Source organism: Phyllostomus hastatus, unplaced genomic scaffold, assembly GCF_019186645.2.
Source record: "Phyllostomus hastatus isolate PE091 unplaced genomic scaffold, TTU_PhHast_1.1 phas_scaffold_39, whole genome shotgun sequence".
NCBI classification, from domain to species: Eukaryota; Metazoa; Chordata; class Mammalia; order Chiroptera; family Phyllostomidae; genus Phyllostomus; species Phyllostomus hastatus.
In genome coordinates, this window is record NW_025334028.1 from 23,807,488 (window position 1) to 23,833,701 (window position 26,214).

Here is a 26,214-nt window from a genome sequence, read left to right on the forward strand (position 1 = left end):
CAGGGCCTACTCATTTCCTGTCTCCATGCTGGGAAGAGTCCATTAGCAAACTGCTTTTTCAAAAGTTTTCCCTGGAAGTGATCAAACTAAGGAGTCTCAAGTCCTTGTACTCCCTGGAACATTATGTATATTACTCAGTGACCATAAAGCATTTATCTTTGAGCCTGATACTTTTTCATCTTCTGGTGGGTTCACAAGTTCTAGAGGAAAAAGTGGAAAACTACTAAGTTGGATTTAGTGAGAGATGGTGGCATGTGGTTTGTATTTCAGTACTTAGGTAAATAAGTTACACATAGGCCTGTCTGAATGAGTTTTACCACTTTCTACATTTTTCCAAATGGAAAAAAAATCAATCTATGTAGGTTATTGTTATTATAAACATTTTCTTGTTTTAATCATTTAAAAAATAATACCATATGATTTTTAGTGAATCTGTTTTATTGTTTTCTTAAATTCCCCAGGCATATTTGGAAGAGTGCAAGTAACAAACCTTTCTTCTTAAGATTTTCATACTCCCAGGTAAAGGGGATTAAGTTGTCCTTTTTATGTATACACTATATGAGACTTTTATAGAAAGTGTTAACACAAGCCACTAACAGAAATGCAACAGATTGGGATCCAAACTTCTTGCCAAGATAGAGGCATAGGTAATATACTTTGTCTCTTGGTGCAATTAAAAGAAGGGTAACAAATTTAAAAACAAAAATAACCAGATCTGTCAGAAAATCAAATAATATATAAGTCTGACAACCAAGGAGTTGCCGAAGAGACATCCATTCAGACTGGTAGGAGGGACGGAGACAGCCAGCCAGGGTGGAGAGGACGGGCAGCAAGGCGGCGGCTGGTGGAGCCGGCAGTCCCACATGTGCGTGCAGATAAACCAGAGGAGCAACTGAGAGAAAGACAGGCCACGCAACCCAGGGTTCCGTCGTGGGGAAATAAAACATCAAAACCTCTGGCTGAAAAAACATGTGGGGCTGAGGCAGCAGGAGAAACTCCCAACCTCACAAGAGAGTTTGCTGGAGAGTCCCACGGGGTCCTAGAGCATACACAAACCCAACCACCCGGGAATCAGCACCAGAAGGGCCCAATTTGCTTGTGGGTAGCGGAGGAAGTGACTGAAAATTGCCAAGAGCTGAGCAAACAGCATTGATCCCTCTCGGACCCCTTCCCTACATACAGTGCCACAGTGTATTAATGTGGCCCCATCCTGGTGAATACCTAAGGCTCCACCCTTTACAATGTAACAGGTGCACCAAGACAGAAGAATATGGCCCAAATGAAAGAACAGATCAAAGCTACAAAAACAGAACTAAGTGATGATGAGATAGCCAACCTATCAGATGCAGAGTTCAAAACACTAGTAATCAGGATGCTCACAGAATTGGTTGAGTATGGTCACAAAATAAAGGAAAAAGTGAAGGCCATTCAAAGTGAAATAAAGAAAAATACATAGGGAGCCAATAGTGAAGGGAAGGAAACCAGGACTCAAATCAGCAATTTAGAGCAGAAGGAAGAAATAAACATTCAACCAGGACAGGATGAAGAAACAAGAATTCAGAAAAATGAGGAGAGGCTCAGGAACTTATGGGACAATTTTAAACATTCCAACTTCCGAATCATAGGGGTGCCAGAAGCAGAAAAGGAAGAGCAAAGAAATTGGAAACTTGTTTGAAAAAATAATGAAGGAGAACTTCCCCAATCTGCCAAAGGAAATAGACTTCCAGGAAGTCCAGGAAGCTCAGAGAGTCCCAAAGAAGCTGGATCCAAGGAAGCACACATGAAGAAGGCACATCATAATCACATTACCCAAGATTAAAGAGAAGAAGAGAACCTTAAAAGCAGCAAGAGAAAAGGAGACAGTTACCTACAGAGGAGTTCCCATCAGACTACCAGCTGATTTTTCAAAAGAAATCTTGCAGGCAAGAACGGACTGGAAAGAAGTATTCCAAGTCATGAAAGACAAGGACTACATCTAAGATTACTCTATCCAGCAAAGCTGTCATTTAGAATGGAAGGGCAAATAAAGTGCTTTTCAGATAAGGTCAAGTTAAAGGAGTTCATCATCCCCAAACCCTTATTATATGAAATGTTAAAGGGACTTATTTAAGAAAAAGAAGATGAAAACTATGAATGGTAAAATGATAACAAAGTCACAACTATCAACAACTGAACCTAAAAACAAAAACAGAAACAAAAACAAACTAAGCAAACAACTAGAACAGGAACAGAATCACAGAAATGGAGATCACATGGAGAGATATCAGTGGGGAGGGGGAGGAGGGAGAATGGGGGAAAAGGTACAGGGAATAAGGAGCATAAATGGTAGGTACAAAATAGACAGGGGAGGTTAAGCACAGTATAGGAAATGAAAAAGCCAAAAACTTATATGTATGACCCATGGACATGAACTAAGGGGGTGGGGAATGCTGATGGGACGGGTGGTGCAAGCTGGAGGGGAATAAAGGGGAGAGAAAATGGGGCAAATGTATTAGCATAATCAATAAAATATATTTTTTAAAAAGAAATGCTACAAAATAATTCTTTTCATATAATGTCAGAAATGTTCCTAACCCAATGAACAGTTTAAGTCACATAATTTGTTCAAAGACTGTAGTCGGTAAATGGTAATTGGTGTAAATTTTGGTCTTTTAAGGTATGACAAGAACAGACTTTCTGACCTTTTTGCAAAAAAGGATTTCTGCTGTTTCTCTTAGAGAGCTTTCAGGAATGTAATTTGGAGTCTTTTGCATTGTTTGATAAGGGTCAAACAATTAATCACCACTGTAAGATTTCTATAAGAAAGAAAACTCACACCAACATTTTCATACAATTTATAAATGCCTGGAGGAAAGGCCTCTGCCTTTCTCCACCCCAAGGAAATAAGAACATAATGGGTGGTTTTCTTCTCGTGAGTGGGTTAATTTGTCAGAGTGATGCTAATATGGACCCATCTCACCTGCCCATGGGTGTCCCCCAGGTGTGTGCCAGTGAGCTGCCTTCCTCTCACCTCTCCTCTGACCTGAAAGCCCTCAAACAGCTTGTATTTTTCCTAATTTCTTTCTCTTTTGTGGCAACCACAACGTGGTAATTATCTCTCAACATGGCTGTTTGACAGTACTTACTATTTCTGCCTGCTCTTCTGCCTGCAAATGAGTAGAGTAAGTTTAAATCCAAATGGGAAAAAGCTATTCTCCAGTCTAGACTCTCTGATGATCCAGTGGAACCACGGATTCTCCTTCACTATTGGTTGCTAGAATGATACTCTACTGGCCGGAACAGTGGAAGGGAGGATGGGGTGGGTGTGTAGGATTGCCTGCCTCAAACTTGACTCTGTGTTTTTAGAAATTTTTATAATGTATGTTTTCTAATTAAGACTCTTCATAGAATAAGTTCTGTCCTGAACGCCATCTAAAAGTCTGAAGTTTCTGTGCTTGGATTTTTCATAATTTATGATGAAGAGACTACTAAAAGACATTTGTTAAAGAAAAAAAAAACTGGGACGGAAATTACTCTCCTTAAGATGTTCTTCCTATATATACATTTTCAGATAAATGCTGCGTTCAGTCTAACATTGTACTTTACTACTCTATGTTTAATGTTATCCAGCCCGACTGACCCAGTGTGCTCAGAGGTCATGACGTGCTAAGGGAGGGGAGGGATTCTGCCCCTCTGCAGCAAGCAGGACAGCCAGATCGTAAAATCCACCCGACAGACACAAAGAACGGAAAGTGTGGGAAAGCTCCCAACATCGTGACTATATTTAGAAGCACAACAAGAAAAGCAGCGCGAAGGAGTTGTTAAGTGTCTAGATAGAAACTGTATATATTTTAGAAAAATGAGAAGAGGAATATGAAATAAAATATATAAATATATAAAATATGTCAGAAAGATAATCTCCCAGAAAATTTTCAATACAGGACTTGTAAAAAACATAACCAGAGGGAAAAAAAAAAGCAAGGCACTAAGATGGAAGTGAAATAAATTATGTAGAGTTGTTCTTTTGAGCTCAGTATTAGCCAATGTTCAGAAACTGCTCAAATAAATATGAAATTTTAAATGTAAAATGAACACTCTGACAGAGCCAGTTTATCATCCCTTATTTCTTTCCACATCAGATGACCCACGAGAGAGCACACAGCAGACACCCTACTTAACGCCGTCACGGCTGTGCTTCCAGCAGCAGCGGCGCTCTGCAGACAGTGGCGCTGTTCTTATGGGGAAACACTAACTCTGTCTAGGTTCCTCAATACTCCTTTTATAAAATTAGAGTATATTTACTAAACAATTCAAATAACCTAATCATAAACAGTAAGAAAAACCATCAAAAACCAATGTCTCAAATATCCTAGGCTTACAAGTCAACATTTTCCAAATAACCAAAATCAGAATTAAGCCAATACCACACATTTGTAACACTACAAACATTTAAAATATTCAAATAACACATCTGAATTGATATATAATTGAACTCAAAGGAGCTGAACAACAGCAGGATAAATTTAAGTTCAGATATAAAGGCTTTATATATTTAGTACTGATATTCCTGGTTTTGGTTATTTGTCAGAGTTCATGAAAACTCTTTTTCAACTATTGATGTTCCAATGCAAATCCTCACAGTCCACAATTCAACAGAAAGATAAGGCAAATAGCATGCTTTTTAGAATTTTGCTAGCTGCAACATGAAAATACAATGTCATATTCAACACTCTCGGTACTTGCTCTGTTTATGTGGTGAAAATGTAGAACAGCAGTTCAAATTAAAATTCAGTATATTAAATAATGAAGACACATAAAAGACCTTTTACATGAAAAACTGTGGTAGCTATTTTTTATCATTAAGAATATATTCACTTACTTTAACACGGAAGTCCAAAACTGAAAGGCAGCATTTTCTATGTTTAAAAAATTAATAATTTTAAGTAAAATTTCATTTTGTATTGCCATTCAAACAATTATCTCTTCTTTTTTTAACTTTTGTCACTCTTTAACTTTTAAGTTCTAATATTCTTTTATGCCTGGGGCACTATGGTACTATTTCTAAAATCTAGACAACCCTGCATACTCAATTTTCCTCAAAAAATTGAGGCTAATGTACAGACAAGGGGATCTTTAAAGATGTGCTTTTAATACGTGTCCTTCCTGACCTTAGCACTTTGCTGACTTCTCATGCCGTTGTGTAAAGGCATCTATGCCAAGCGGCCTGCTGAGTGAGTGTTACATCCTCACAGGGTGATTTCAGCCTCTGAAGGGAACTCAAAAACCGTAGTAGCACCACAGCGACGAGGGGCCCAGTGTCAGGTGAAGAGAGGTTCTTACCACATGGACATCTGCTGCCCATTACAGGTGCTGGCTCTGTCCTTGCTCACAGTTCCCACCCCCTTGAGCTGCTGCTATAAATTCCTCAGTTTTAACTAAATGAAGGGTGTGTGGAAAGTACTATGTAGCACACAATTTATTACCCAAATCATTCACTCAAGTGTTCTTGTGAATCCTATCCTACGTGGCTTGCCATGTGCCAACTGCTACCAACAGAAACAAGAACAAAGCACGGTCTCTGCTTTAGGAGAGCATGTGAATGTTGACAATGGACTGTGCCAACATCAGAGTGCAACTGCAGGGGGCTGCTGCTGTCAGCTAGTGGGAGTGTACTGAGTGAATGCCTTCTGAACTCCACGCTCAGGAACTTCATTTTGGGAGCCTGAAATCAGCTGCTGAGAAAGGAATAATCTATACCATGGAAATCTGCAAATGCCACAAACCAGGGCCACGTCCCCCTGGTAAACAGGTTGTTAAACATTCACCAGCACACCTCTGGAAGGAGGTACTGCTTGAGGGCATGAGAAAAATGTTTACTGAAATAATGATGGTTGAAGGATCTTGAAGAATGAAGAGTAGAGAAAATGAGGGTTCTCCATAGAAGGAGAATCCTCAAACTCGGAGGCCTCGGTGCTCCATGTTAGGTTCAGATGAGGGAGGAGAAGTCTGCTGTGGGTGGAGTCTGGGTACCTTGGGTGAGGCTGGGAGAGGAGAGAAGTGGGAGGTGCCTGGAGTTGAACTGTAAAGGCTTTAGCACAGCAGTGTGTGGAAATAGGAGCTTAGATGTTAGCATACACATAGCGGAAATAAACTGACCCTTGTCACTGGAGATAAAACGAACTTTGTCACTCACCCACCCCCCACCAAAAAGAAAGAAAAACTTAAAATAATTAGGTAGGAAGAGAGTTATGTGGCAAAGCCAATATAGTCAAATGTTAATAGTAAAAAGTGATGGGTATCAACTATAAAATTCTTTCAACATTCCTGTATGTTTGAAACACCTTGTAATAAAACACCAAAAAATAAAACTATACTTGGAAGAGCTTAGTTTTGAGGGAAAAGACAGCAGCTTTGGGAAGGCCCTAAGAGAGGGCTCTCCATCTCCCCCACTCTTTGCATTATGTGGGGGATGTATGACCTTGCTGAAGGAGGCAAGGCAGAAAAACGTCCTCTGGGGCAGTGCCATTGCCCCCTGACCTTCTGCAATCAGCCCCAGGAGAAAATGGGACTGGTCAGGTATTTTATACTCCCAATCCAGTAGATTCCCGATGGGTTTCAATACCTTTTTACAATGATAAGAATTGAAGATGATCAGCTATATACAAGTTTCATACTCAAATATATTCTTAGAATGTGAAAAGGCTTTTAAAATTTGTTATTGAGTTGTTTTCTCTTTAATGGGAAAAGCAGTTTTCCCTTTCATTATTATATTGGCCTCAAATGTCTCAGTTATGCTTCCTTCTTTCAAGGACTCATAGCTAATACAAGTGTACCCGCACCATATGTTTTACAATAAAACATTCAAGTGTACATATACACTAACATTTTACACTTTTTCAAAGGAAAGAAATTTAAAGCCTATCAGCAAAATATAAGCTTCAAACTTCTTTTAACTTTTATTTCTGACTCTAAGAAAATATTACAGAAAACTCATCACTTTTCCACATTTGTTAAAAGTTAACCAAGGTTACCTCTGTAGAAAACCTACTCTATTTGAAAGTAAAATTCTATCATGGATTATTATTACTAAGCAGTTTAAACATGCCTCAATTTTTTTTTTTTTTGTGAAAAGAGCAATTACTGAATTTGAATGCAGGCTATTGATGGAACAAAGCATAAGGTAATGAGAATAAGAAATATCTTTAATAGTGTTACATTAAAGACAAAAATTGGTTCAATCCAAAATCAGCACCTTTGAAATACAAGACAGAATGCAAAGACAGAACACGACTTCAGATGCCTCTAAAAACTTTAGATGATGGTGAAATTTTGAGTATACAGACTGTCTTATTTGGGCAAATGCCTGTTCCCCTATAAAAAAACTACGGGACCAAACCCTGTGGCAATCCCCAAACCTTACATATTTTGTCTTTTCTTTCCCTAACCTACTTTACCAATAACAAATATTGAGCTTCTATATCCCAGCAAAGTGATGTTATCCAAAAGTAACTTAGAGGTCCACCCAGTTTTGCCCTCAGCTATGAGTGTGGTGAGAGCTTCACCAACTGTCCTAGAACACCAGGCACTTGTGTCCTGGATTCAGGGACGACGCCGGAAGCACTGAGTGAACTGTACCCACTCTGATGCGAGACTGTCCAAACTAGCCTTCACCTTCATTACCCATGCATCCAGGAAGAATGTCCTCCAAAAGCACAACTGCCACCCCCCACATTTAAATACCTGTAAAGAATATATATATATAATATTGTGAACAGTCATTTTAAGATTACACTTTTTAAAAACAATGGCATATAAGTATCTTAGCAATTTCATCCCACCATCGTCCATTAAAAGACAAAAGTCCATAAACAACACATTAATTGGTATTTAGAAATCTTATGTTAGTTCATTTTCTGTGAAATTATATTTCCATTTCAATTTCCCTGTTTTATACTAGTGAATCATATATTTCTACTTTAAAATAATTTTATTGCTATACTGTGTTTTTATGAAAGAATGTTGAGAAATTTAAACTAAATGTATTTTTAAAAATTTCCTGAGACAATAAGGCCCTAAGTGTTCAAAAATTCCTTTGTAATCATTATCAATTATTAGTAGTATATGATTGAACTGCATAGTGCTGATATATTACACATGTCTACAAATATTTTAAAAGCATATAAAATTTTATTGGAATGCATCCCTTAATGATAGGGATGAGAGGGAGCTTGCACTACCATGATGAAGAAGACTTCCTAGACTCAGAGTTTTTCTAACGTGTTTCTGTTTAGTACTCCAGTACGAAGCATCTCACAGCCATGTTCAGAGTAATTATGTCTAGGGAGACCTGTGCCTTCTATTAAAATGGGAGTGGGCAACTGAAAAAGCTGAGGGGGGAAGGAGGAGCTGTGATGAGGCCTGTAGCCTCCAACTCAGGTGAGTTCCCATGATAGCTTTCAGGCGAGAGGACTCATGGGAGCTGAGAATGTAAAAAAAAAATGTGTTTGGATATCCTGGCATGAAGACTGCTGCTTTATTAAGAATTAGATTGCTCAGTTTCTAGAGTTGCTAGTTGCTGGAAGACCTGCTTGACCAGCATAACCTGGGAAACCTACATTGCTCATCCACTTAGGGTCAGGGCTGATTAAAATTTAGCCCAAAGATATTGTTAGGGGCTGCCCCACACAAAACAGCTGCATGCATGCTCATGTAGGTTATTCTATTAGGCAGAGGAAAACACCTTCAGCATAACAAAATTTTAAAATCCCTGTAAAAATTAATCTTTTTGAAGATTACAACCTAAAACTTGGAATACCTTTGTAATTTTGATCTTTACTATACTCTACATCCACAAGTGGTAAAACAGGGACATGATGGCCACTCACTCCAAAGTACATACTATTCTGAATTTCTTACATATGTTTTTCAGCTCAGCTAAAATCTCAGCATGTAATAAAACCTCCAGTGGTGTGATGTTTGGCATAAGGCTATTCTGTCTTATATCCCATTTTGAAAGCAACAGAAGATCCTTCAAAACACATATGCACATTTGAGAATGTGTATTCCAAACTGGCCCGTATAAAACTACAGGGACAAACCATATGCTATATAATCCCTAAACCTTGTCTTTTCTTTGTCTTTTCTTTCCCTGACCATATATATGTATCTATAATGTCTCTCTTGTGTAATGGACTTTAAGGAGGGCTAATATAGCCTATACTATGTTTTCCCCCACTTCTCTTGTCATAAAACATTAACTAATTCTTTGGATAGGAAGTCTCAAAAATGCACAGACTACTTACAAGTGTTAAGTATCAGTCATTATTTGATTATCTTTCTTTTTAGTTAAAAGTTACTTTTGTTTACAAGCTCTAATTGATTCCATGGACTTTTGTTCTTTGAGACACTGTTCTATCCATTAATGACTTCTCAGTCGAGTCACAGAAATTGACTATAAGCATAATTCTAAGTTGGGGGGAAATTAAAAACTTTCACATAGATAGGAAGCTTCTGTTGATTTTTCAAGAAATTATCACATCGTCAGCCTATGCCTCACACAGGCTTTTTCAGTTTATTATATTTATCAAAGAGGAAAGAAATAGCATGTAAAATCCTACTTTAATGGACCTCTTTTCATGATAAAAACACATCAGTTTTATAAACTGATGAGAGAAAAGCAAAATGGAATGACATAACAAATGTGAAGTGAATAATGCAGATTTTTTTTGTCTAAATGAAAAACAATCATAATACCTGAATGTGTAATTTATAACAAATTATTCTGGATAGAGATAAGGCTGTAACAGTTAAAAAGCTATTTATTAAGTACCTACTTGTACCTGCATGATAAGTGCTAGAAAAATGCATTCAGACTAGAACTTAATTCTGAACCCATATTTATAAATTGACCAAATACTAAAATATTTTAATGTTATCTCTAAAAATACAAAAACCGAAGGGAAAAATGAACAAGTATAATACTGTTTGATAGTCCCATGTATTTTATACCCAAGATACAAAGTTAATTGAGTGCCATTTAATAGCACAATAAAAAAGCAGAATTAAAGAATTAATGCAATTCCTTCATCCAACAGCAGAAGGTGGCTGAGGCACTGGCATGTATTGAGCTTATCAGAAACAAAGTCACTCAAAAGTCTTATGTCGCTATTCAAGACCTAGGCTGTGTGTTTTGTCAGTCCATGGGGGAGGCAGCAAGGTTCTGTCCATGAAGGAAAAACAGGGAAATGAGCATTAGGTTCTGATCAATGTTCAGTGCACAGGCAACTTAAAGAGGCAGGACGGTTCCCAGATGGAGAGACCTGAACACCACTTAGAATGATGATTCTAAGGAACAGAAAGGGTAAACTTTGCCTATGGTCACCCGCGAGAAAATGGTGACCAGAGCCAGCATTCACCACTGTGACAGCTGTCTGAGTGACTACACACATGAGCAGAAGCAAGAAACAAGTAATGCGTTCATTCCTTCTCAACGTTCAACAAGCACACATGCCAGGTACTGTGCTACCTGCTAAGGCACAGACCTTCGATACATGATAAGCACTCAAAAATGTTTGCTATTATTAAGAACAAGAAAATGCTTGTGCAGAAAAGAGTATTCCAGTTCTGCTAACAGTTACATTTCTTACTATAAATTAAAAGATTGATTGTGTGGTTTTCATTACTACCAAGCTACCTAAATGGGGCCTCATTTGTGTTTTGTGCCAATCAGGCCACAGGCAGGAGCCTGGTAATGGCAAACTCATCAGGGAGAATGCTAGCAGCCAGAATGATGCTGGTTTTGCTTTGAGGGAAACAAATGTGAATTTTTTTTTCTCAAAAGACAGGCTGACCAAACAGAATCAAAATTTCTATAAAGTTCCAGGAAAAACTAGGAGAAAAGTTTTATAGCTTCTCATGAACTAAGAGTAATGACAAAAAAGAAAATAAAACATTTTTAAAAGAGTCAAAATACATTACATTATAAAAATATTTTAAAATTTTGATTTTTCTGAGTATTTATTAAACTTTTTTGTATACCTTCAAATCTGCCATCAGAGATCAAACCATTCCACTAAAAAGGATGCTTTACAAACTTTGGACTCGTAACACTAAATCTGCCTAAAGCAATTTAATCAATTATTATTTATTCTGATAGAAGTACAACTTTCAGGTTGGGAACCTGGACCTATAAAATGCATTAGCATAAGGAAGAATCACAAAAGCTCTGCCAAAGACACAAGAAAAATGTATCTTCTTTTCTCAAGGCATTAGTTTTCGGTAAGCTGACACTAGCTACTATAGTTCCCTCAGTGAAGAAGGCCTTTTCACAGTAACCTCGACCTTGCTGGTGAGCAGTGATGACTTTCTAAGGTACACACATGTACATATCCACAACATCTCTGCCCTTATTAAAGAAAAAAGTTCTGTACTTCAATGTCTTTCAAATAAAGAATACAAGATTTGCCCAAAAATTCCAGCCACTGTTAATATAATGAGAACAATTTGTGAAACAGTGATGTAACCTGGCAGCTAAGGAGAGTGGCCTGGAATGCACGTGTGTGAACAATGATGATTTCACTGTACTAGTCAGTGGGGGTGGTAGATGCCGTTGAATGAGCATGTGTACTGTGTGGTCATTGCATTCAAACTGACTGCGTGAGTACAGCAACAAGTTTGCATCAAATTGTGCATTAAGCTTGAACATTCCTCTGCGGAAACTATTCAGATGATTAAGAAGTCTACAGCTATGGGACACTGGTGGCTGGTATTCATCATGACAATGCACCTCCTTACATATCACTGTGTAACATCACAGTGCTGAAACATCAAATCAGTCAGGGACTCAGCCCCACTATGGCCCAGATTTGTGACCTGTTAACTTCTGACTTTTCCCAAAACTAAAATCTCCTTTGAAAGGGAAGAGATTTCAGACCATAGATGAGATTCAGGAAAATATGATGTGGCATCTGAGAGCAACTGGGAGAACTGTGTGAGGTCCCAAGGTACCAACTTTGAAGGGGACTGAGGTATCATTGTCCTATGTACAGTGTTTCTTGTATCTTGCATCTTCAATTATTGTCTCTATTTTTCGTATTACATGGCTGGATACCTTCTGGACAGACCTTGTACATTAAGGTTTATAGAGTGCATGCTTATTTCTCTTATTATATAACATAGGTTTCCTTCTTAAATAAATTGCACAAATACATTTAATTGAAGTGTATGCTCAGATATACAATAGCTAATGTTTAGTGTAAGTTGGTCAATGTCACCATGAGTTGATGGAAGGCTCATGTGCTACAAGTATCAATGGTTTTTAAAACTGAGTAAAAATATTGTATATGTGCATAACACATGTGTCTCAGGAAATATAAATGTGAAGTATTCTCTAGAGCATTATTTTACTGCGAGCATAATATTCTAGCCAATGGTGAACGTTATCCTATTATCAACCAACTAGCTGTAACAGGGATATGGCTGTTTTTTAACTTACAGTTTGTTCTACAAAGTCTGCACTTATATGCAATGTGAGAATTATGCCAGGTAATAAAAAAAAAACACATTTGTACAAAATCATGGCGGTACAATATGAGGATAAAATAGTACTCTGAATGTCTATGTTACTGTATCATTTCAATTAGCAACTTAAAGGGATTTTAATTATTGTTATCAAACATGATAAGCCAGATTTGATGATACTGATTACAATATGATGGTTAACACCAGGCACCTTTTGGTTTGTCAAGGCTTCAAACAAACCATCAAAAGCCATAAATATGATGGGAATGTATACTCTACTCCCTAGTAGAGTATACCTATGCCTTTTAGACATGTTTCAGTTTTAATGATACACTGGATAATCAAATTTGTTTCTTTTTTATGGCATAAAACCATGATGAAAAAAAGCAGTTATCTGTACCATAAAGAGTACAGAGTAGAAACAGTGCATTTACAATATCAAAAAGTGATTTAGCTTCTAAATTACACACTAAAATATTAAATAATTGAAAGAAATCAACATGAAACTGGAAGTTAGTTAACAAGAGCTGGAGAGCAAATTACAAAGCCTTTGACAAAATACTGAATAATCTTTTTATAAATGTCTTTTACTTTCTTGAATTATACCATGAAAATTCAGTTATTATAAAAAGATAAGACAATGTAAAACTGGTAAAGTGATACCTATCTTTGTATATAATTTCCTGGGCAAAGTATATGAATTTCTGGCATGGGCATGCTTCCCACAGCAATGAGACACATAAAAGTGCTTTTCTTTTCCTTGTAGGTGGTTGAAGAGGACAAAAATGATGCATTCGGTGTCCTCCTTTAGTTATGAAATATTTCATCCCGATTCACAGCCTCTCCCCAACCCTCTCGATCCTCTGTAAGACCCGCAGAGTTAAAGTGGGCTCTTTCTTGCACCACAGTCCCAGCTCCATAAAGGCAGAGACCACGTGTTTGTTTGCCTTTGACTACACAGAGAAGATATCCCACACATATTTTACACAGGAATATAACACAAGAGTAAAACTGAAATACTCTAAATTTTATTTTTATGGCCTTTTTAAATGACTTCAATTTTCTTTTTTAGCAACTATAAAAATAAAATAAATATTGCTATTTACCTCTTTGCAATAATTTGATATCTGATAACCAAAGTTATATCCTAGTGTTTCATTTCCTTGCCAGGCTTCTATCTCAGTCTTTTCCTGCACTTGGCGCATATATTTTCAAATAGCTGCCGCCTGAACTTGCTACACCAATCCTACTTCTTGTGCTCTCCCTGATTACGCTGTTCTCCTTCAGTTGTTTATCTTTCTTCTCCAACTTCATCAAGAAGACTTAACCTTAAGGATCCGTCCTCAATTTTCTGATATTTCCTTCCACATAAGCAACTTTGGAGGCCTATTTCATTCTTAATAGATTTAATTGCAGCTTTTAATTCCAAACCTCTGTCACAAGCCTAGATTTTGTTCCCCATTTCCACGACTCCATTTCCAAATCGGCTTGGACATTTCCAGAATTATGTATGTCACTTTCACACAAACTCTTATCTGTGACCAAACTCATCTTTCTCCTGAAAGTGACGAGTCTTTCCATAAATGTTCTCATCCTCTGAGGCACCTAGGATGAACCATCCAAATCAACCTCTGTTTCCTTAGCCCCACTGATGCTATAACTTGGTAAGTCCTGGCTGGGACGGCTCTTCAGAAGAGCTCCCTTTTTAATTTATTCTTAACACCATCACTGTTCGGACCTAATCACCACAACTCTCAGATACTTTATTAAGGTTCTAAATTATAGCCCGCTTATCCTTGGTTCTTTTTCCAAACATTTTTCTAAGCTTAGAAGAAGTATTTGCTTTTTCTCAAATGCTTTTATTAGGGTACTCCCCTGCTTACCAACTGGGAGTTACACCTGGGTGTTGACAAAACAAGAGTCCTACCGCCATGCTTTCTGGTATGTCTATATACTTTTATTTTTATATTAAAATTTGCTATTTTCTCTCCAACTGTCATTATAGGACATACAACCTTTTCTTTTTCAGATTGGGAACCTGAAATATAGAATGCTGAAATAATTCACTTGGAAATAACAACAAAGGCCACAAGAACTCTACGTGAATGGCTCAGTATGTGTGCTGCCGGATGCGCAAAGTAGAGGAGTTTTAAGATGAAATTCATCTTGAACATTCAACGTGGGTAAATAAATACAGTTTTGTTAGAAAATGATATAACCAAACCCTCTTTATAGAAGTATTCCTCAAAGACCAATAAGATGCTGTGTTACTTCCACCAATTCCCAAATCTGAACTTCTAAAAGTTCTGCATAACTTTTTAAAGCCAGACAGAAAGAAGTGGAGAGATACTCTGGAACCCGTGATATTAGATGTGAAGAATCATCTAGTAATTCAAAGCAGATGATGAGAGATAATTTTCTCGTATACAATTTTGATGGTTTCTTAGAGGCATGCAAGGAGCTGCTCTGACCCCGTATTTGGTGCCTTGCCTGTGGTTAACATTAGGATAAGACAAAAATGTGGATGAAGGATGAGAGTTTCACCATGTGGTTTACTCTTTAGATGAAAGAAAGAGACATAAATTTTAATCTAATATTAGTCTTTCCAGTACAGCCTGAAACTATATTTGGCTGGAATATATATTTATTATTTTTTTCTTTCTTATGCCAAAGGATTTCAGTTTCACCTCCACAAGTCTTTAGCCAGACTTACATATCAGTCTCACATGTAATTTGTATATACATATAAAAAAAGTGACCTTGGAGTCTTAAGACTTTAGGGCCTAAAAGAGAGTTCCAAATAAATATTTCTAACTCACATAACTGTCATTAGGTCTCCAATGCTTACTGGGACTCCTGACTTCCTCAGTACAGTAACACGCGTTAAAGAAGGTTTTGTGATGCAAACTGCCTGATTTCTGTCAGCTCCCACCTCCCACCCCTCGCCCCCGACCCCGACCTTGGGGTAAGGCCTTCACTCATCCTTGGTCTGAAATAAGTCTTCTTCATTAATGACAATCAACTACCAAATGGGAGACATATACTTGGATTTCTTCCCTCTCTAAACGTTCTGGCGAATACCAACTCCAAATTGAAACCAGATTATCGTATCATCGTCCAAAATCAGAAGTGGAAACAGGAAACAAAGACCCCAATACATATAAATTAGATGCTCAAAAGACATGCATTGGCATTAAACTGCTTCAAGACTTTAAAAGATAATAGAAGTTTTGTATTTTACTTTTGACATAAAAGAACCACAGACCAATTGAAAACAGCAAATGTTTTCTGGACAGACTATCAAATCCCTTTATTTTGTAAGGCAGAAGCTGAGCGGGAGAGATGCAGGATGTGATTTCCACCCAGCAGAAAGCTAGGTAAAAGCCAGAAGACTTTTTTGCTCAGGCACCAAAATTTTTAACACCATGCAACATGACTTCTCAGAGTAAATTGTGGTTTAAGGAACAGAATGATTCTGTTACACTTGCCGCTTACTTGACTTTCATGGCCAAATGATAATGCAAAATATCTATTTATTTATTTTACAGTATATTTAACAGAACTAAAATATATTTAGTTATGTATGTTGTTTTGTTTAAAAAAAGGAATCATGCTCTTTCAAAGAAAAAGATTTCAAGCACTGTAATCACAGTTGGTGAAGAGTTCAAGAGTCTGAGAATAAGGCACACATTAGTTTGAGTACAGGCTCTCTTATCTCACTAGCTACGTGACCTTGGACTTCACCTCACCAAGTCCTAACCACTTTGTATGTAAAATAGGGATAATCATAGTATCCACATCAACAGGTTGTTTGAGGATTAGAGATAATACAAATCTCTTACTAAATTCATTATACATATATATGTATAATACACATATGTGTATAATGAATTTAGTGAATAATATATATAATACGTGTATTATACATATATATGTATAATGAATTTAATGAATTTACACACATATATGTGTATTATACATATATATGAATGACAGTTAATAATTATATTTTTATAAAATTTTTTGGTCCAAAGGTAAAATAAGTACAGTTAATACATACAGATGACAGAATGATAGCTATCACGTGGTAGCCACTGTCCCCATCTTTAAATGGTAAAAGAGAGCTGACAGAACCTTAGGGAAAAGAAGCAAAATTAATCCCATTCCTTTCATTCCTCAAGGAAATCAGAAGCACCCCTATTTTCTACAGATTTTACAGACACTAAGAATTCAAGCTAAGATAAAAAGACAGTCGTGGAGTGTAAAGACATCTTACTACATTTGACTTTTCAGTTGACACTGAATATGCAGCAAAACATTGAGAAGGGCTAGACAAATGACTCACAGAAAAATCCCCCTATCCAGCTACCCTTAGAATAAATAAAAAGAAATTTAAGGAAGAGCTGTAATTAAGCCCTTTGCTGTCCTGATTTCTGTTTTCACCTCTGTAGCCAGTAAGCCCAGCAGCCCGATAAGCTGAGCACAGAGCCAGCCCCCGGAGAGACAGACTTTGTAGACTGCATGCAGGAGGGGCATAGGAGGACTGGAAACTTTATCCTAAGGTTGAAAATAATATCACCAAAAAAAGAAAAAGAAACTTCAACAAACTGCAGTTCCAGACAGAGCCAAAGAGTTCTGGGAAGTTTTACAAGTTGTTCTTTAAGCACCTTTCTATAGCTTTTGTGTCATATTAAAGAAAGTACTAAAGAACATTGATGGTTGTGTACTCCGAAATGTAATATATCTTAAGTTAAATGTACTTTTAGTTAATATTTTTGCTTTCTTTTTTATTCCCCCAAGAGGACATATATATGAGATATGAGCTTAAAGATCGTATTTTAGAGGCCATAGCTTTTTCTCTGAAGGACTGACATAAGATTTAAATGTGGCGGAGAGCATGATTACAGAATGGGCGGGGGAGGTGAGGGGGTGGAGGGGTTGAGCAAGAAGGATAAAGCACTCTTGGCTGTGGACCACAGTGTAGTCTGCGGGGCCGGGGTGGAGTGGTATAAAGGGGATAAACGGTAATGGAGGAAATACAATAAAAAAGAATCCTGCAATAACCAAAAATAAAAAATAAAAGTAATATGATCCAGTCAAGAATTGAAAAAAAATAAATGTGGCAGAGTGAGATTTCAGTGGTCTGCTCAGAGAGAGAAAATTCTTCCAAATGTCTTGAAAAGGATGTTCACTTCTATAATTGGAAATAACAGGCTAAAAAGCAAGTGCTGATGAGCAGAGCACACTGATTGAACTGATTATTTTAAAGCAGAGTAAGTCACAAAATGTGTCCTTTCATGTAAGTGGATGAGAAAGTGGGTAATAACAGCTCACTTTAAATGAAGTAAACAATCAGTCTTGGTAATATTTAACTGTGTGGGAACACCTGTACTGTTGAAATGTGCAGGCACTTTTGGATACAATACCTGGCACATAGTCAGCACTCAATATATATTTACTGAGCAAATGGATTAATGTATAATTACAAACCCATGCAGGTCTACTTATTCTACACAATATGATACATATTGATTATATTTTCTACATTATAATTCTTGTCCAATGAACTTAATTACAACAGAGATTTGTTAACCATGGAGTATCACTGTATTAATGCTAACTGAACTTTCTTTTGAGGAATAAAAGGAAGACAGGGAAAGGCACGCATTGAAGCAGGTTGGTTGATGTTAAGATTTATATTTCATCAGGTTGGTATCCTCCTTTAGGAAAAAAGTTTCTGCCATCATGAAAATATTATCTTATCTGTTAAAATGACATCAGTGTCCATGGAAAAGTGAAGAGTAGCAAACTGTGACTATAACACATGGAACATCTAGAATCTGGTAAAGCACAAAATATCCACTGATCTCCTAAAGACTCCAAAATATATAAATATATTTACTTAAGTTTTTATTACATAATTCTAACCTAGTAAAAGTATGTGTGTGTGTATATATACACATATATATGTATATACATATATATTCATTCTCTCTCCTTCCTTACGTTGTATGCCCCCTTGCAATGTGATGTATGACTAGAGAGTAGTACATGGAGACAGGAAAAGTTACAGAAGGAGTAAAATTGTAAGATGTTAAGCATAACTGTACTACTTTAAATTTACCTGAGTATACAGACTAAATTTATATGAGTGAGTACACACTTTGATTTTACTTTTGCCTGCAGCATTAGGTATTTTGCACTTAGAGATGTAACTCGTATTAACCCAAGTGAATATTAAATCATGCTGTTCAGATACAACTTTCAGAAAGGGCCACTTTCTCTTCTCTTTTTACTTAAGCACAATTTTTAAAGGTAAAGATTTTTATCAATTTAAACTTGCCACAGTATCTGTTTCCCGTGCAACTTCACCCTTTATTTTACAAATTGTCTCATTTTATTGGTACCAGCTGTTTATGTATTAGTCAGTCTAACCAGACTGTAATTTCATCAGATCGTAGGAATCTCAGAGTCCCCTGAGTGCACCACACAGGACAGGTGCTCACTAAACATCCACGGACATAAAGTGTGCTCTCACACTTTCCTCCACTAAGTACATTCCTGCTACTTTCCATTCATTTCTGGGTACCTTTATAAGGACCAGAGTAATTTTTCTCTTCATCTTTAACCTCATCAATCTTTGTCTTTTACAGAACAAGCATACTTTTCTACAGTAACTGAATATGAACAGCATCTTAAAAAACAACAATAATTTGAAAAACCTAATAGCTTCTTTATTACTTATTAGAGATATAGAAAATGCTGGGATTGACATAAATACCAACATATCAATGTAAATATCTTCTTTCATCATAGACATCAAAATTTGAATAAGTGACAGGAGCAACCTCACTTAAAGGGCACATTTAATTAAAAGTTACCTAGTAAATGATAACATCTGTGAAAAAATAAAAGATCACATTTTCTTAAATCAAGGAGTCCAAAAAAGTTACTTAGTAATGTGAAATATTGAAAAATGGTTATTAAAACAGTTCACTACTTAATGTTTTCAGGGTAATGGGAAAATTTTCTCATGGTTTTTGTTTCTTGTATTTTTTCAAAGCAAACAGAAATGATATTCCTTCATCTCAATCATATAACTAAAAAAATCCAAATCTTAGAAATTCATTCATAGGGTTAGCTATGAGACACCATGTAATTAATCTGGCAAATTTGCACAAAGGTTCAAGCCTCTTACCATCAAATCCATCTTCTTCTGACCCCAGTTCATCATCTGAGCAGATGTTAAGAACATTTACCAGCATCTCAGTCACTAAAGAGAAGAAAGCAAAACAAAAAATGTCCAGATTTTCTATTGTAACCTTAATTATTACTCTGAAATTTTTAATAAGCAAACTCAGCGATAACATTTCTTACCTGGTTTGTGTATAGACTCTCCTGCAAAGCAGTTTCTACAAAATCTAGGTCATAAGCGTTAAGAGGCTTTATAATTCTATGTAGACTCTATGTTTATAAAATTATTAGCTCACACGTACAAAATCTAATGGTAAGGTTTATGAGCTATAGGTCAATAGACAATAGATAAATATGTGGATGTGAATATATATGGATGTGAATCTATGGAGAAAATGAATATACGATAAATCTATGAAGGAGGATACTTCTGAATTTTCTTTTTTTAACAAATATTTTTATTTTTAAAAGATTTTATTTATTTATTTTTAGTGAGGGAAATGGACAAAGAGGAAGAGAAACATCAATATGTGGTTGCCTCTCACATGCCGCCCACTGGGGACCTGACTTGCAACCCAGGCAAGTGCCCTGACTGGGAATCGAACTGACAACCCTTTGGTTCACAGGCTGGTGCTCAATCTGCTAAACCACACCAGCCAGGGCTGAATATTTATCTGTACAATGAGATCTAGATTTAAATCAGATTACAGACTTCTGTTCAGCAGGGTCTAAGTACATGTGGGATCTCTTTTTAAATTTATTTTTTATGTTTTTAATTCTCTAGAGAACCCAGTAGAGTGACAGGCATATGTGATCTGTGTTTAATAAATTTTTTGATTGATCGGTATATTTCAAGTCGTTTTGAGAATATTAATTTAAAAACAGAATATTTTAATGTCAACATTCTTATATTTTATTATTAAAATATGTTAAAAATAAAGATTGGTAAGTTTAATAAGAAATTTAGTTGAGTAAATACATCCTGTAAAAGTGTTGTACACAAAAATTAGTACTGCATCACTTTTACACTAATGTGCATACTATTTACATTTAACATTTTTAGAAATCAGGTTGGGTTCTGCCATGAAGGTGAAAAGTGCTTGTCCACCATTTCTTCCAGAGCTACTTTTTAAAATCAAAGTTCTTCTGGATTGAAGATATATGATAAAAAGCAAAACTTTAGTGGAGCCAACATTAATCCAGAGCTTCAGTTTAATTATGAAAAGTGAATTATGTGCACAATTATATTACTATGCTCTTTTATCATAGATGTCCAAACTCTGAATAACTAATGGAAACAACTCAATTCAAGGGTATTCAAAGGGTGCCCACTGTCAGATTTGCACTGGCTGTGTCTCCAGGGAACATACGCGTGACACTAGTGTCTGTGATCTGGTCAGCGCCACAAAACGGTGACACGGTATAGCACTGGAGATGTTTACCAGAGACTATTACAATTCACATCAGATATATTTTGGTGCACAAAGGAAAGACTTCTTTGCTGACAATTCATAACTTCCTCGTCATTTTAAGGAAATGCATTTAAAGAAAAAACCAAATACTGTAGGAAAGTAAATATTACATATATTAATATAAATAAACAAATATTTCAGGAATATGTGTAGCTTTTCTCTGTAACCCTCTCAAAGGACATCATTTTCTGAAGTGTGTGCAAACACAAGTCTTTATCACAATGCCATTCACCTTTCCGTGCCTTGCGTGTGAAGACGCATGAGGACCAGTCGTCCATCACCGTAAGGCCTCCTGAAGCAAAAGCGCAAGCCCACTGTCTGCGGGCCCTTTCTCAAACTTTTGGTGAGGTTTAGGTAAAAATATAAGCTCAAAACAAAAGGGGAAGGAAGGAAGGCAGGCCAGTTCTTCTGGGGCAATTAATAGACAACTTTTTAAGTATAAGTTTATCTCATCTTGTAACATAGTCATGGCCACTATGTTTTTAATAAACTATTTTGTTGTTGTAAATGTTGTCCTTCAAAATACTGTAGTCACTAATCACTGTTATACAGTGGTTACTCCTAACATAGAAATGTGAGGACAGCACTGCTATCTCAATGTTTTAATTACGAGTAGCTTGCAAAATAAAATAGCATTTTTAAATTAGAATACAAAGACATTTTTTAAAAAGGCAGTCATTATGACTTGAAGCCAATTAAAACTATGTCTGTTATTTTTGAGTTGTATTATTCTGTGATTATATTAATTCTACTAATATTCCATATTTCTTTTATTGTCCCTTAATTCAATCACTGTATTCTGTTAATAGGATATTCACTGACACTTTCAAATCATGCTTCTCATGGTATAATTTTTGAGTTTTATTGGATAGGCCAGTGATTTTCAACCTTTTACATCTAGGGCAATATAAGCTAATTACTAAAATTCTGTAGCACACAAGAAATGTATTTTTTTGCCGACCTGACAAAAAACAGCTATAATTCTGACTCATTCGCACCAGATGGCTATTATTGTGTTGGCTGTTGTCATGTTTTTATTCAACAGTATGAAGAAAAGAGGCCTGTGCCCCGACTACAGAGTCAGGCACTGCATGTTTTAAACATCCCTGCGGCACCCACTGTGTGTGCTGTGTGTGGCACAGTGGCTGAGAATCGCTGGGGTGGGTTAAAGTGCTTCATGGTAAAACGGCCCTATCTCCTCTCCTTCCTCCACCATTGCATTAACAGTACTTCGGGATTCCACAACACACCTTTCTCCCCAACAAATGGCAGAGACCAAGTGAACACATCCATGAAATTTGGAAGCCAGTATGGATGAGGAGAACAGTTGAACTGCCTGATATTCATGACGTTGTTCTCATACTTTAATACTGCAGCTGAAAATAACAAAAAGAAGAATGTTAGATTCACAAGTGCATATTTCTGCTTTTCCACATGGGTTTGGTTGATCAAGAAAATTCAACTGTTTGACTTGAGTTCAACACCAAAGCAAATAGTTTAATTAATCATGAATGGTTACAGTACTTATGGAGTTAAAACTTCAGTTGATGTAATGTGTAACTGTATGATACATAAATACTAAATATGAAATGGTATTGTAATTTGGCAAATATTCATATAAAATAGTTAATAAAACGTTTGAGTCCAAGAACATTCTGATCTTAGTTAATAACTGATGACACTAGTAAAACCGTCCTAGTTTTTTTTTGACATAATTTAATAGTGTCAAGTATTTGTATAGAATTTATTCTATTTTTTAAAAGACATGCTTTCTTCCAGTAGAACTCACGATATGTATACAAAACAGTTTAAATTAGGTTGTGTTCTTGACTTGATAAAGTAAATATTTGGGTTGAATTATGCAAAAAATACTATGCTGGTGACTGGCTCCATCCTTGATTTCTGAAAAGGATGAATCATCCATACTTTAGGAAAACGAATCTGTCTCTCCCCACTCTGCTCTCTGGGTGTCTATAGAGGTTGCACATAGCCTCACATAGAGATCCTCTGCGTCTCACTTCTACTCAGGTTTAGAAATTCGTTCCCTAGTAACCCTGATACAGGAGTAGTAGGTCTCAGTGAGTACTTTCAATGAAGGAAAAGCTACCTATTTTAATGGGGTCATTTTTTTTCTATGAATAGACAATTTTAAGATGTGGGGAATTGTTAGGACTGAACTTTGACAACATTTTATTTTGATTACCCTATCATGGCATAACCAGCATTTTATTAGTGGAGATTATTGAACACATCCTAGATATTGTCACAAGATTTTTTTTTCCTGCTTTTGTTTAGGGATCTGAAATATAGAAAAATTATTTCATTACTTTTTAATTTTTACACCAACTTTTATATAAGGGCATGTTGTAGCAAGTGGTTACAAATAACAAAGGTAGCCCTTAAAATCTATTTTTGAAAAGCAACGGAAAGTTTACTGGGTTTGAGCTTTTATATTAAGATCTGTACTAATATCACTTCTTAATGATATCTGAACATAACATTGTGTCATAACCCTACATTTGTTCTTCCACATGGAATATTTTCTCAGAAACCTCTGAATATCCAAATTCTTCCCATTCTTTGGTGTCTGGTCCCAACACTATGCCCTCAGTGAAGTATTTTCTGAATTCTTCTGGTGAATTCCAAAAGCCCTTGACTTACACTCCTCTACTGCATTTATCACTCAGTTTTGGCCACAGCTATCCTATGTGCGTATGCAGATGCCCAAAGCCCCTCTCTTTAAGGACAAGAACTTACGGCAGATTTTCCATTTCTTTGTGGGGCACATACCACCATTTCAGCATGATGCTCAGGGTATTTCCTTTCCCCTACAATGGTTTTCAGTAAAATTCTTCCTAATTCCCTTTTTTATATTTTTAAGGATCTTCTATTTCCTTAGCATATAAAAGTTATTTTATATTCTGATAATTTCAACATCTGAAATGTCTGGCCTGCTGTTTCTGCTGCCTCTCATGGTGGATTCCTTCCTTGTGGTGTTGGTGGAAATTTGTTTTTAACATGAAGATGCTCATTTTCCTTAGAGCAGAGGTTTTCATCCAGGGCAGTTTGTAACCCTCCCAAAAGCATCTCAGACTTTTTGGTAGTTTCTGGCATCTAATGGAGAAGTCAGGGATGCTGCTCCTACAGGGCACGAGGGCCCCCAGATTTCCCTGCCCCACACATCATTGTGCAAGGGTGATGAGCCTCTCCAGAGATGTTTGCCTCTACCAATGGCCTGGCCCCAACCTGGGCCACCTGAAATCCTGCCCTTGAGGTTTCTAAGGCCACAGAGGCAACTGGGTGCCACTGTGCATGGAACACCAGGGCCAGGTAATCCTTGCAGCTGAGGGTCAGCCTTGGGTGGGAGGTCTCCTGATAACAGTCACCCTGGGGCAGACCTATGTCCTATCTCCTGTCTCCCAAGCCCCCTGTTTGACCCTTTCTCATATGAGATGGTTTCCTGAGTATCTTCCTCATCCTGCTAAGCCCTATTCTGCAACATGCCACCATGGCAATGCTGCAGTTCAGCTGTGGTCCGGGACTAATTTAATCTTCTTGGCAGGTTTGATCAGTGCAGAATATGGAGAGGGTACATAGTTTTCTAGGATTTGGATACTACATATATTGTATTACAGCCTAAACATATGTTGAGAGTTTTAGCAGCTTGCAGAAAAATCAGGTCTTTGCTTTGAATCATGTTTCTGCCTGACCAATGGGGAATTGTAGGAAACAGAATTACAGACACCTTGGGGACAAGAACTGCAGACAGTGCAGTTAACACTGACCTAAAGGGAGTCATTCTCTTCTTCCCGTGGAGTTCTGAGTTCTGCATGGATTTCTGTAAACCCATTCTCCTTCACACTTATGCCATATGTCATTTGGCCTAAGGACACACTCACATTGTATTAAAACATGTAAAATGAAAACAACATGGCAAGCGACTGTACCAGTGCTTCTCATCCACCAGATGGGAGGGGTAAAGAACTTCCCACCTTTGCTAAGTGCTGCCCAGCACCGGCTCCGTGGTAAAAGGCCTGCGCTGCTCTGGAAGGTCTGCTGCATGTTCACAACAGGAGTTGACGCCTCAGACCTTCCAAACACGGTTTAACATTCTAACTCGTCTTTCTGAAGAGTAATTTGTTGTCTAAGTTTCTCCCAGTTTTTATTAGTATAAGGTTAGTAGAGCAAAAGGAAGGAAATTAAGTGTTGTAATGCCCTGCAGGAACGGGAGAGGCTTTATATAATAAGTAATTTAATCCTCCCTACAAATCTGAGAAGCAGGTGTGACTGCCCTTATGTTACAGACTGAGGGACTGAGGCTGAGAAGTGAAGTGACTTGCTCAAGGCCATGCGACCATGCAAGTAGAAGATCTCACTCTTATTTATTTATTTATTTATTTAAAAGATTTTATTTGTTTAGTTTTAGAGAGGGGTGGAAAGGAGGGAGAAAGAGAAGGAGAGAAACATCAATGTGTGGTTGCCTCTCACACACCCACTACTGGGGACCTGGCCTGCAACCCAAGTACGTGCCCTGACTGGGAATTGAACCTGCAACCCATTAGCTTGCAGGCCAGCACTTAATCCCCTGAGCCACACCAGCCAGAGCTGATCTCACTCATATTTAAACTCAGCTTTTACTGACACCAAATTCATTGCCTTTCCACCTTTCCCTTTTGTCTCTCATAAATTTGTATGAATTCTAGCCCTAGCTGTTATACTAATTTAACTTTCAATATGATATTCATAATTAAAGACATTTTAGCTTTTGCCAACATACAAGTTTGAGACAAATAAAATAGGACACAAATTCGCAAGTGAAGGTAAGGGTTGCGCAGCAGCTAAAATGCTTGTTTGGCAGCTGGTGAGATAAAGCATTTATTCATTTGACATTGCTCAATACAATTTATCTGAATGCCTACTAATAAAGCCAATACTGTGTCAGATTTTATTTTCATTAACAGCAGAAATAATAAATTTTAACAACAGCTACATTTACTAAGCATCTGCTGTATACCAGGCACTATGTTTGGTCCTCTACAAACAATCACAT

General features: G+C 37.0%; 1 protein-coding gene across 3 annotated transcripts in view; it reads right to left on the reverse strand.

The window, feature by feature from the left end:
• PPP3CA (protein phosphatase 3 catalytic subunit alpha) overlaps positions 1-26,214 on the reverse strand; it is a 312,138-nt gene that overhangs the window by 16,018 nt on the left and 269,906 nt on the right. For all 3 annotated transcript variants that reach the window (XM_045820033.1, XM_045820032.1, XM_045820034.1), the window contains 2 exons: positions 22,415-22,540; positions 19,697-19,771 (listed from right to left, as the gene is read on the reverse strand). In XM_045820033.1, coding sequence (XP_045675989.1) covers positions 19,697-19,771; positions 22,415-22,540 — 201 coding nt within the window. The remainder of the gene's footprint in view (positions 1-19,696; positions 19,772-22,414; positions 22,541-26,214) is intronic.